The sequence below is a fragment of the Callionymus lyra genome, chromosome 13 (genome assembly GCF_982586985.1).
Source record: "Callionymus lyra chromosome 13, fCalLyr1.hap1.1, whole genome shotgun sequence".
Classification (NCBI taxonomy): domain Eukaryota; kingdom Metazoa; phylum Chordata; class Actinopteri; order Syngnathiformes; family Callionymidae; genus Callionymus; species Callionymus lyra.
In genome coordinates this window covers 4,785,381-4,799,105 of record NC_141830.1, presented here as the reverse complement: position 1 = coordinate 4,799,105, position 13,725 = coordinate 4,785,381, and the positions used below count along the sequence as shown (strand labels likewise).

General features: G+C 39.2%; 1 protein-coding gene across 2 annotated transcripts in view; it reads right to left on the bottom strand.

Annotated features, from left to right (window-relative positions):
- The window catches only part of LOC148067014 (glutamate receptor ionotropic, kainate 2-like), a 150,224-nt gene that overhangs the window by 98,617 nt on the left and 37,882 nt on the right, over positions 1-13,725 (bottom strand). For both annotated transcript variants that reach the window (XM_087806597.1, XM_087806599.1), the window contains exon 2: positions 1,933-2,100. In XM_087806597.1, the coding sequence (XP_087662723.1) occupies positions 1,933-2,100 (168 nt within the window). The remainder of the gene's footprint in view (positions 1-1,932; positions 2,101-13,725) is intronic.

Sequence of the window (13,725 nt, the reverse complement as noted above, 5' to 3'; positions counted from 1 at the left end):
TGTACTTCCAAGGACTATCCGTCACTCAAGAACATCTTCCTCTACTCTTGGGAATGGCTTCGTCTTTGTGTCCAAAAAGGTCCTTGTATCGATCTAAATGAGATCACATTAAGGAATAAGTATCATCTTCCCTCATCTTGTTTCTGTCGGTTGTTTCCGTGGAGGACGTTGAAGACATCTACCTATTCGGATTTATGATAACTGGGCATCAGCTGATTGGAGCTGGTGGATATCTGGTGTATTGCAAAGTTCGACAAGTGATCGGAATCTCGAATGCAGTACAAAGGTGTGGATGTGACTCTGACTGAAGTACTGACAGAACATGGACGGAAACTGGACGCCGTTCTCGCTCAGAGTGGTCGGGTGGTTGCGGTTCATGACCTCCTATCGTCCACTCATCAGGTTCCATCTCGGAGAGAATGTCCGCTTGGCTAAAGCGTTATTCGGCCTCTTAGATTAATTTCAGTTAAATCTCGTCTTAAAACACACTTTTATTCCCTGGCTTTTAACACAGCATGGGACTCTGAGCGGTTTTAAGTGCTTTTTACTTGTTTTATTTGATATTGTTTTTACCTTTGTGTGTTTTAACTATGCTTTCTTGTCACTTTGTAACGACTGTGGTTGTTTTTAAAGTGCTTTATAAATAAAGTTGAGTTGAGTTGAGATCGACAGAGAGGCCACTGAAAAGACTAAAATCTGTTCCCAAACTAAATCTTTTCTCAATCCAAACTCCCCCAGACTGGCCTTGGAGGCCAGTTATCAAATTTCTCCGTGGAAGACACGTCGACTGACGCTCCACTACCATCCCCCATCACCCCCCCGCGGACTGTGAATTCCTCTCTGGACCACCTCCCAAGGCTGCATACCACCTGGAGGCAGAGACTCGGACAGTGAAAAAGGAAGTTCATGGACACGTGCTCCTACAACTCGCCGCCTACGTTATTTTGTCTCCGTCGGCGTTTGTGCTTTTGAGTTGAGGTGCGTTTTTTTCTGTTCCTGAAGGGGGAGCAGTGCAGGGATGCCCGTTTTTTTCTCCATCACCCCCACCTTCCCTCATGTGATTCAAGAGTACACAAGTTTTTTGGCGCCGTCACGGGACTAGCTGCCTCGGTGATTGTCTGCACCACATGTTGAATTTCTCTGTGAGATTCCTCTACGGTGATCAATAGAGTATATTGATTGAAAGACACCTCTTGGACACTTTGAATCATGCCTTTCAGGTTAACCAATGCTCCAGAAGACATACTCGACCCAGTATCAGACAATAGTCTGCAGCAAACTCCAGTTACAGGGATGTGGAATCTATTGAGAATCTGCTAAAGCATTTTCAAGGAGACTCACACTATGAACATCACAATTTAAAAAGCAAATTTCACAATAAAAAAAGGGCCTGAATTCTTATTATGAAATTGATCACTTAAAATTAAAAGAATAACAGGTATTGTTAAAAATGTCTAAGACCATTGACAACCTCTCTGTTTACTTATAATAGCTCACTGATTCAGAGAGCTTGTAAATTCTGATCTAAATGCTTCATTTATAAAAAGAGTTATTTTACCCTTACTGGGAATTCAAAAGCACTAGGATTTATGATTAAGAAAAATGTCTGGAACATGAGTCCGCATCTCTGTATTAGCTTGGCAACACGTTCATTCGACATTTGCGAAGACGATTTTTAGAAAAACCATTGGCTTTATTGAAAAAAGAATTGTAAACTAGAACTAATCAATTATCCCTATTTAGATTAAAATTGCTTTCTATTCCCTTCTATTCCCTCATGGCCCAATTAAAATTTCATCATCTCAGCCAGGAAAGCAAAAAACGTTCCCCGCTGACAGAGTCAGTGTCCACGATGTAATACAGCTTCAGTATAACAGCACACAACTTGAATAGACAGGTTTAGAAATCACGATTTAATTGAAAGTCTGTTACCTTTTCTGGATGCCTCAAAGCTGTCGTAGATGTTTATCCTTTGGATGTCATAGGTGAGTGTGGTGTTTGGCAGCAAGGTTCTGTTCCTGTTGATTGTGTTCAGAGCAAATTTAAAAGCTAGTTCCTCAGCACCTGATGGACCACTCTCAACTGACTCAAAGATCCCACCTGTCAAACAAACAAGGCATTAGCTCTCTGTGTACAGACAATCATTTCTTCAAATAAAATCAAGTTTAAAATACTTTACTGTGTTTTGTCACTGCTTCTTTACTTTAAAGAGAAAATTTACCAAGAACTGTATTTTTACTTTAAAAGGAAGGGCAGAAACAGAGCTTCATTAAACAATCTTTAACTGTTGAAAAAAGAAGAAAGGTTATCAAAAGCGATGTTCTGTGGTTTGCAGCTTGGCATCTATATATCAGAAAATAGATCTTGTAGAAACCGGCACAATCCCAGACAGCAAAGGCGGCACTTACATGGTAATGTTTAACATCGTCAGAGTCACAAAATGTACACATTTAACAAAGCTTTCTACCCTTTGCACCCTATAAACACTTTCATTTTGTGAATAGATGCAGTTATAGTGGTTCACTTTCTGCTGTATTCATGATTTGACCCAAGTTTTGCCTGCAAACTTCAGTTTCTATCATGATGACGATGTTTTTTGTTTTTTGTCATTAAAAAATTAAATGAAAACTTCAGGTCTATAAAAATTGCCTTAAGTTATCACATCAAAAGACACATTTTAAACTATTCACCAAACAGATCAATGATCAGATCCGGATGGCCATTGTTTGCAATTGTTTTCATTTGGATGTTCTGCTTCCTAAACATGGTAAAGTGTTTACATTTTTTTTGTAAACACAAACTGGTTTCCACATTTAAAACTGGTCTAACTTCAAAGTAGGATAGATGATTTCAGCAGAGACTAGTGGAAAAAAAAGTGAAGAAACATCTTCAAGGTTGGAGGAATGGGTGGTGAAAAGTGTCAGGGGTAATGTGTGATAAAAGAGTATCAGCCAGAATGAAAGGAAAGATATACTAGACAGTGATGAGACCAGCAATGCTGTAGGTCTAGAGAAAGTGACACTGAGGAAGAGGCAGGAAGAAGACCTGGAGGTAACAGAGATGAATATACTGAGGTTCTCTTTGGGAGAGATGAAGGTGGATAGGATCAGGAATGAGTCGATCAGAAGAACAGCACATGTTAGATGTTTTGGAGATAAGGTCAGAGAGGCCAGGATGAGATGGTTTGCTCATATACAGAGGAGGGATAGTGAGTATGTTGGTAGAAGGATGCTTGGGTTGGAACTGCCAGGCAGGAGGTCTAGAGGAAGACCAAAGAGAAGGTTTATGGCTGTAGTGAAAGAGGACATGAAGTTGGTTGGTGTGAGAGAGGGGGATACAGAGACCAGGGTTAGATGGAGGAGGTTGATTCGCTGTGGCGACCCCTGAAGGGAGCAGCCGAAAAGAAAAAGAAGAAGATTTCAGCAGAGACTGCTCCGTAAACTACTGTATTTACCATGTGTAAAGAAGGCGCCCCCCTCGAAGCTGCAGGAGATTGTATAATGTGTGGGCCTCTACCACAACAACTCTACTGTGAATTCTCCTGACAGTCATCTGATGAATAGACAAAGAGAAAGCCTGAGGAGTTGGAGGTACGTGAGGCAGGATGGCTTTTGAGATCAATGAGAACTGATTGTAAAGCAATTCAGTCAATCTTGTCTTCAGGGAGATGAGAAAAGATTGAGTAAAAGATGGAAATATTTTTTTAGGGTGAGCCCTCTAGCCTGCCCTGCTGGCTTAGTGTCCCTCAGATGTAGTAAGAGTATTAACTGTGACCACAACTCTGTTTACCTCAAGTTCAGTGGACTTCCAGAGACAAAGTCACTTTAGACTAAGGAGATCTTCTTTCGTCCAAGAGCACCGTTTTTTCTGAATTGTCAAGTTCGATTTAACAGGTGCGACCTGATCCAGTATATCAACACAATGATTAGTGAATTAAATTGTCTACGTTAAGGCAATCGTTAAAAGAAAGAGGGTCAAACATAGCAGAAAAACTGTCTGCAGTATTGGCTGAGATGACATGCCTCTGAGACCTAACTTTCAAGGGCTTATGTTCAGGGATGAAGTCCAGAATAAACAAAAAAAGAGAATGATCATTCAGATGGACATCATGTACAGATACATTAGAAATGTTCAGGCCAAGAGTAAAAACCAAGTCTAAAATGTGGCCTTTTTGGTTAGTGTGTTCAGAGACACCAACATTAAAGGCTTCAGTTAAAGTTAAAAGTTCTTTAGCAGAGCAAGATGAGATGTTATCAGCATGAAGTAGAACCAACTATGATCATCTGAGACTCATGATGCACACCTTTTACAGAGGCTGTCAGGAGACTCAACTCCCTCCCTGTCCTACCATCAATCTCATCTCTGCTTTAACTTTTATCTGTGCATTAACTTTGTTCTTTGTTTTTTTTTGTTCATATTCTGTCTATTAGTTAATTATTTAAATGTGTTGATTATTTATTTCATTTTGTTGGTTATTTATTTTTATTTATTTTCTTGAATGTCTAAATTAATGTCTGTTTAAGTCTTTAATTGTTTTAAGAGTTTAATGTCTTTAATGTTTTGCATCATGGGTCAGAGAGGACCACCGATTCATTTATGCTGTATGTCTCAATACATGCATATTTGACAACAAAAGAACTTGACTTGACTTGAAAAGAAGTGTATTCCTGTGACTGAATCACTTTGCATGAACAACTATCTCTATAAACAACAGCCAAACCACCCCCACAATGACAGGGGTTGAGCTTCCCTTCAACAGTGCAGCCAGCAGGACAGAGTTTATTAAGATAAATAAACCCTTCCTTTCTCTGCCATGTCTCTGAAAGACACAATAAATCCAACTTTTATCTTGTGAAAAGATCATTCAGAGAAAAGGATTTATTTGCAATAGAGCTAGCATTAAACATGCAGATATGCAGCGCTGATGACATCACTAAGGCAGTGACAGCAGAGCACATTGGGACCTTTCGAAGGTCACTCCAGCGGTGGGTTACAGCTGGAACTTGAGGGAAGTTTTGGAGTAAACACCGAAGTAAAACGAGGGAATTAAAACATCTGACCACGACTCCTACGCTGTGTATGCTCCAGGATCTCTGTTGACGCGCTGTCGAACACATCACAGGGATGAACGTAGCGCAGACATCGAGCATGTGCGATGACGTCAGAGTCCAGTCAAGCTGCAGCATGTCTTCTCTTGACTTCAACACCAGAACCGGAACCTCTTCTAGATTTCTTGGGAAACTCGCCTTGTATCCGACAGAGCGGCAGATATTCTGCAGAGTCCGTGTCAATGAGAGCATCCTTCATCGACTTTCTGATGCTAAACAGAGAGTCACGATCATAAATCTGTAAGACTTGAGACGTATCCTTTGAGAGATGAGTATAATATTAGCATAAATAATTATGAAACTAGGACGGTTGGACATTCAGTTAATTGTTCATTTAAATTGAATTTAATTGACAAATCATAACAATACATATCTCAATAGCCTTTTTATAATTTCATGTTGAAAGGGGGAGCAATAGAAGATATAAGACACCTTTTGTTTTTGTTTTGTTTTTTATTATAAATTATTTAAATGATTTGTGGTGGGGAACTCATTTAGTAACTAATTTAATCAGGAAGCTTCTGTTCTTTTGTGAGTAGGACAAGGTTAAAGTGAAACAAAAAAAGACAAACACATTAGACTTAATGTGGATTATTGCCAGATGGAGGGAATCACCTTTTTAAAATAACTACTTTTAATTAGGTCCATCCAATTTTCTCTGCCAGCTTACAAGATAGATTTTCGCGATCTTCAAAACCTTATTTGCCTCACAGTAAGAAGGTTGAAGGTTTGCTTCCAGGTGGGGGGGAGCCATCTTGTGAACTTTCTTTGTGGAGTTTGTTGCTGTGTCTCAAATCGCATACTTGTGTACTAAAAGTTAGTATTTTTAGTGCGTTAGTGCGTCTCAATTCTTAGTATGCGAAATTTAGTGCGCCATGCACACTAAATTGATACTAACACGCCCACAAAACTGAGTATGGTTCGATGGACACTATCTACACTAAACAGCTCCATCTTAGTGACGTTTTAAACGGAAGTTACATCATATATAAATGCATATATATTCATAAACTTACAGGTGCATTTTCCGCAGCAGTAGAAGGATAAACACGTCTTCGCTGCTGATTTCAGCTTAAATATCTCGTGAATATTTAGATTCTCATATTTTTTCTTTATTTCTTTTTCCAAAGTTGCAATACGTGCTGCCAGCAGGTGGCGATAGCGTTCAAACAGCTGATTGAAACATCGTTAAATAGAAGTAGAAGAAGAAGCTGTCATGTGATCTCCGGTTAGTGTGTAGCAGCAGAGTTTGATTTGAGACATACTACCTGTGGAGGATTTGCGTACTAGTTAGTACGTACACTAAACTGATGCATACTAACTTCTAGCATACTAAGAGTAGTATGCGATTTGAGACACAGCATGTATGTTCTCCCCTTGCTGTGTGGGTTTCCTTCTGACACTCTGGTTTCCTCCCACAGTCCAAAACCATACAGAGGTTGATTGGGAACCTTGGGAAATTGTCCATAGGTATGACTGTGTGTGTGATCGTTTTGTGATGTCTCTGTGTGCCCTGAGACAAAATGGCGTCCTGTTCAGGGTGTCCCCTGCCTCTCCGTTGAAGAATCTACGATAGGCTCCATCACAGATCAATTTCGTTTACTGTCTGTTGAATGCCACTAATTACTTTTGGCCATTTGTTACCACCAATCACACAGTTTAGTGAGACAGATCGCTCTTCTTTATGCTGATACTGTATCTTGCATATGAGTTCCCAGCTTGAGATGGCGGCGCCCTGTCTGGCTGCAACGGCTCATGACAAAGTTTCAGATATAGTTATTATTATTTTACAAAATACGTTGTGTAGTTTGCTTAAAATCGGTTAACGCTTATACCAAGACAGCAAACGATCGCTTACATGTGTTGGATCTACAATCATCTCGTGCCTGGGGCTCCATAACATCATCTGTTCAAGAGTGTTTACGTAGCCTCGGACTGCTATGTAGGACATATCCATCGGCACACAGAGCCGCAGACGGTGTGAGCAACACTTGCAGATGGAGGACTAAGAGGAGGCGATGCAATCGGAGACGGAAGCGTGGACGCCGAGGTGGGCTGACAGCTAAGCTCAAGGCTAACCCATACTCAACGCAGCTTCCATCCGTCTTCCTCTCCTACGTCCGTTCCCTGGATAACAAAGCGGATCATCTCCGATGAAGAACTGTTGTGCTCTAATTCTGGCGGAGACATGGTTTAAGTCCTCCATCCCAGACAATACTGACAGTTTCGAAGGGCTTGTCACTTTCCGTGTGGACAGGAGCAGGAGGTTTGTGTATATACATTAACAACAATTGGTGTAGAAATGCTAAACTAGTCTCAAGTTACTGCTCACCTGACATCGAACTCTTGACGGTAAACTGAAGTCCTTTTTATCTGCCCAGGGAGTTCAACATTGTCACCAGCTGTACTGTGTATGTGCCCTCCAGCGCAAATAAAAGGGAAGCCATGAGTGTCCTGTACAAAACCATCAATTGTTCCACAATGAGAGTGTTTTTATTGTGGCTGGGGATTTTAACCAGGCTAACATGAAGGCAGTCTTCCCACATTTCCACCAGTATGTGGATTTTGCAACCGTGGGAGAGAAGATTTTAGACATGGCTTTCTCAAATATTGAGGACCCACTCAGAGAAGCTCCCCGTCCCCATATGGGCTCTTCTGACCACTTATCTGTCATGCTGATTCCTGCTTATGAGCCCCTGCTGATCAATAGAAAGTTAAAATCAGGCAGGTGAGGATGTGGTCTGACTACAAGACTGTTTTGAGTGCACGAATTGGGACATGTTTAAAGTAGCGACCACAAGCAACGATCACATTAACATCGAAGAGTATTCCACATCTGTGTCAGCATGCATTCACAAATGCACTGAGGACGTCAGCACCACGAGAAACATTATCACCTGTGCTAATCAGAAAGTCTGATAAAGACGCTCTGAGAACATCAAGAGACAACCTGAACCGTGCCTTCAGATTAGTTAAGCGAGCCCACAGCAAAAAAAAAACCCAGGGCTTGTTCCAGGAAGCTAGTGACACCAGAAATATACCAAGAACGGGCTACTACCAAATTCAAATACCCGCTCTCCTGTGGGTGACGTTGATGTGGACTTCCTAAATAAATTAAATAACTTCTTTGGGAGGTTTGAGGCATTAAATAACACTTTGGCGACAAAAGCTGTTCCCCATCAGGTAGAAAAGGCACTTTGTCTTAACATGGCTGACGTGCGGAAGACTCTGAGAAGAGTCAACTTTCGGAAGGCAACAGGCCTGGATAACATACCTGGGCAGGTGCTCTGGGAATGTGCAAATCACCAGGCATGTGTACTAAGGAACATCTTTAACACCTCGCTGTACCAAGCCATAGTGCCATCCTGCTTCAAGACTGCCTTCATCATCCCAGTGCCAAAGAAAACTCATATCACATCACTGAATGACTATCAACCTGTGGCATTGGCTCCCATTATGATGAAGTGCTTTGAGAGGTTGTTGAAAGACCAAAACATCTACAGATTCTCTTCCATGGCTGACCCTTTCCAGTTTGCCTACCGATCAAATCGGTCCACCGAGGATGCCATCTCCTCCGCTCTACACCTGGGCTGGTACATAAGCTGGAAACTCTGGGCTTCAGCTCCTCCCTGTGTAAATGGCTGCTTGACTTTCTAACCGACAGACCACAAACGGTGCAAGTTGGAAATCACAGCTCCAGCACAATCACCCTCAGCACTGGCTTCCCTCAAGGCCATGTCCTGAGCCCCCTACTATTCACTTTAATGACACGTGACTGCGTTCCCAGGTATGCCTCCAACCATGTCATGAAACACCATGTTGACGATGACGACCTCACCTGGTCCGCAAACACCAAATCACTGGTCAAGCGGGCTCAGAAGCGTCTGAACCTCCTGCGGAGGATGAGGAGAGCCTGTCCACCCCAACACACCCTCATCACTTTCTATAGGAGCACCATAGAGAGTATCCTGACCCTCTACATCTTGGTGGGGGGGTAGCCAGGAATATTGTTAAAGACTCCACACACACCCCTCATGGCCTGTTTTCCCTGCTGCCCTCTGGGAAGAGGTTCCGTAGCTTCCGTGGCAGAACCAACTGGTTCTACAACAGCTTTTTCACTGCTGAACTTGAACTAAGTGATGTTGTTATGTTGAAGTTCACTGCCAAAGCGAATGCTGCGTTGATCGTATATTGTTGTTTTATTCCAGCCATAGTTTTAAATTGTGTTTAACTTCTCTTTAGTAAGGTTTTTATGGTGAGGTTTCTAAATGATTTTAAAACTGCTTCTTGCACCTATTTTAGTAGAAGCAGTAGATAGTATTTTTTCTAAATCTTTGCACTCTATAACTTGTAGTAGCCAGTACTGCAAACGCAATTTCGTCCTTTGTACACTTTGTGAATCCAGAATGACAATTAAGGAAGTCGAAGTCTAAGTCTTTAAGTAGTTAAAACAACAAGCTGCAGCAACCTCTCAGTCCGTGCTGTCGCAGTCGCCATGGGACTAGTTAAAAGAGTGAACAAAATCCAGAGCACAGGTGTGGGCATCTTAAAGCCCACATCTCCAGAGATTTTTCAGTGAGAAATGTTGGCACTGATCGGATACAAGGAAGGAGTCGAGGTGTTAATGGAGGATATTCTCATACACAGAAGGGAGGAGGACGATCACGAGAACATACTCCAGAACCTCTTTCAGATCCTGCCAAGAGCAAGCCTGACAGAAAGTGCCACCTGTGACAAAAATGACACAACTACCTGGGACAATGATTAACAGATATGGCATCAGACCTGATCCCTCAAAAGTGAGTGCTACCACAGAGATGCAGCCACTAGCCAATGTACCAAGTATTCAAGAGGATCCTGCGCATGGACCATAATTTGGGAAGATACCTGTCCCCTCACTGACCTGCTGAAAAGTCATGCTTCAAATAGGTAAAACCTTATCTTGAAGCTTTGGGATGGGTGGTGTGCCACTACATCACCATGTTGACGGATTGAAAACCGCAGGGTTCTGCTACAGAATATTAACCTATGCAAAAAAGGCACTATCGTAAATTGAAAAGGCGTGTTTAGCAGTTTTCTCGACCTGTAAGAGATTCTCCAATTACACATGCCCAGGAAAACTGACTGTAATATACACACTGTCCAGACAACCACTCCATGTGAAATATCACGACTGACCTGTTATGTTTCAGTATTTTAAGTTTCAGTTAACACAACATAGCCAATGTCACCCTGAAAACTGGAGAAGATCAAGCTCGAAATGAGCACAGACCATGACCTTTAAGTGGTGAACAAATTGGGGGCTAGGGATGGTCAAAGCATTTGAGGATTGTCCCAGTACAGGCAAAATCCTACCAGCCATGGGCCAACAGCTTGTCAAATTGAAAGGGACTTCAGGGACAATCAAAGAGCCACATATATTACCGAGGTCCTACGTGATCCAGACAGATAGCAGAATATTGATGGAACAGGCTTCTTCTAAGACCAACCTCCCTGCCATGAAACAGAGAGAACACAGCGGATCGAGCCCTCGTCATCATTATCCCTGTGCTCTCCTCTGGACACACCGGCAGGAACTGGAGGACCTACAAATAATCAGGCTCGGGTGATTTCTAGAGAATCATCCATCTTCCTGAACGATTAAAAGACCGTTAGGTTCATCAAAACACATCATCTTGGGCAGCTATTTCGGTCAATGAGCAGTCTGCCTCAAACCCAAAGGTAAGTAGAGAATATTAATATTAATATCATATTAATATTATGATCATTCTTACCAAATTATGGTACGTACCTACCTTCCCTACAAATAGCTGATAAGAAAAGCAATGAATGTTACATTTGCCTGCAGTTTTGAATATTGTTAACACACGCAAATATGACTCAAAGGAGGGGGGATGTCATGTAAATCTGTTCTGGGTATAGTTTATAGTTGCCCATCATTACATAAAGAGGATTGTGAGTGTGACTGGTGTGCAAGGACAGAAAGAACTAGTGTGAGGAGAGTGTTAAAAAAAAACATCAACAAATGTTTGTTCGATGGAAATAACTTCAACACTGACCTATATTTAAGAGGAATACAAAGATTTCCATTTTTAATTTAAAAATATATTAATTTAAAAAAAAAAATGTCATAGGGGTAAATGCATATTAATTACTTTGTTGTCAGTAATTTTTTATCAAATATGAAATGAAAGAAACATGATGTGGTGTCACTAAACTGGTTATATTAGATGTGGAGGAATAAGGGTAAGGCTGCTACAGCAAGAACATTTCTCATTTACTTGACCTTTTAAAGTTTTTGAATTTCTATGTATTATAAGTGCATATTCTTCTTTTCTTTAAGCACTTTGTGACCCTGATCAGCAAAAAGGTGCTTTCCAAATAAGAATTACTCTACATTTTTACTTACATTTTGGGATCAGTCAGCTTCATCTTACCTTATCTCTTACACACATTAAACAATAGCAGAAGAATCGGAATGGCACACAAAATAAGGGCCAATGTTTGTTCTACACCCAATTCGGATTTCAACTTACAACCTATTTCAGGTTGGAAGAAGCAAGAGGCAAAACAACACAGTGCTGCTTGCTTTAAATCAACATGCTGTCAGCGTATGTAATTGATGGAGTGTAGAAACGTATCATGAGGAGCCAGAAAAAACAATCCTTCACTGATGAGATGGCTTTGCTTGAAGAAACGAAAAGCCGATCCACCAAACGTTCAGCATTACTAATAAGCTGTTCACTGACCTGAGACTGTGATTTCACAATCACTTACTCCTCAGTATGGGTGTGTACTTGATCAGTAGAAAGCAATAATTGTTAGAAGGAAATCCATCAGCACCTCATCACTGAGCTCTAATGACGTGGTCAGCCTGCGACTGTCGTGGCCACTTTCTTCACAGACCTGATATATTGTATTTACTGGAGCAAAACAATTCAAATTTCAAGAACCGTGGTCTTCAACTTCTCTAGTGCTTTCTACACCATTTAGGTGAACAACAACATGTGGCCTGGATTATTTGTTGTCTCATAAACCTCATCAACAGACTGCAGACTAAGTACAGAAGTTGGCAGTCTTGCCAAGCTGTCAGCATTGAAGCGATCGTGTATCAGAATCCACTGATTGATTGTGAGATGTAGTGTAAGATGTTTAAACTCCAGACTTTAAAACAAAGGCTGACACTTTGTCAGGAAAACATCTAAACTGATGCGGCAGTGCTTCGGTGTTCGAGTGATCAAGTAGCTCGGTAATCGCTTGGTTTTGTCTGGTGGCACTGTTAGACCCGCATTTATGTTGCATTTGCAAGGCTTCCAATTTTTATATATTGAATCCAAAAGGCTTTCGATTTTTTATATAATGAATTTAAAAGGCTTTGAATTTTTTTTTTGTATTGAATTTAAAAGGCTTTGAATTTTTTTATATTGAATCTAAAAGGCTTTGAATTTTTTTTTATATTGAATCTAAAAGGCTTTGAATTTTTTATATTGAATCTAAAAGGCTTTCAATTTTTTATATATTGAATTTAAAAGGCTTTGAATTTTTTTATATTGAATCTAAAAGGCTTTCGATTTTTTATATATTGAATTTAAAAGGCTTTAAAAAAAATTATATTGAATCTAAAAGGCTTTCGATTTTTTTTATATTGAATTTAAAAGGCTTTGAATTTTTTTTATATTGAATTTAAAAGGCTTCGTATTTTTTTTTATTGAATTTAAAAGGCTTTCGATTTTTTTTATATTGAATTTAAAAGGCTTTGAATTTTTTTTATATTGAATTTAAAAGGCTTCGTATTTTTTTATATTGAATTTAAAAGGCTTTCGATTTTTGTTATATTGAATTTAAAAGGCTTTGAATTTTTTTATATTGAATCTAAAAGGCTTTCGATTTTTTATATTGAATCTAAAAGGCTTTCGATTTTTTATATATTGAATTTAAAAGGCTTTGAATTTTTTTTTATATTGAATTTAAAAGGCTTCGTATTTTTTTTATATTGAATTTAAAAGGCTTTAAAAAAAATTATATTGAATCTAAAAGGCTTTCAATTTTTTTATATATTGAATTTAAAAGGCTTTGAATTTTTTTTTATATTGAATTTAAAAGGCTTCGTATTTTTTTTATATTGAATTTAAAAGGCTTTCGATTTTTTTTATATTGAATTTAAAAGGCTTTGAATTGTTTTATATTGAATCTAAAAGGCTTTCGATTTTTTATATTGAATCTAAAAGGCTTTCGATTTTTTATATTGAATCTAAAAGGCTTTCGATTTTTTATATATTGAATTTAAAAGGCTTTGAATTTTTTTTATATTGAATTTAAAAGGCTTCGTATTTTTTTTATATTGAATTTAAAAGGCTTCGTATTTTTTTTATATTGAATTTAAAAGGCTTCGTATTTTTTTTATATTGAATTTAAAAGGCTTCGAATTTTTTTTATATTGAATTTAAAAGGCTTCGTATTTTTTTTTATATTGAATTTAAAAGGCTTCGTATTTTTTTTATATTGAATTTAAAAGGCTTTGAATTTTTTTATATTGAATCTAAAAGGCTTTCGATTTTTTATATATTGAATTTAAAAGGCTTTGAATTTTTTTTATATTGAATTTAAAAGGCTTCGA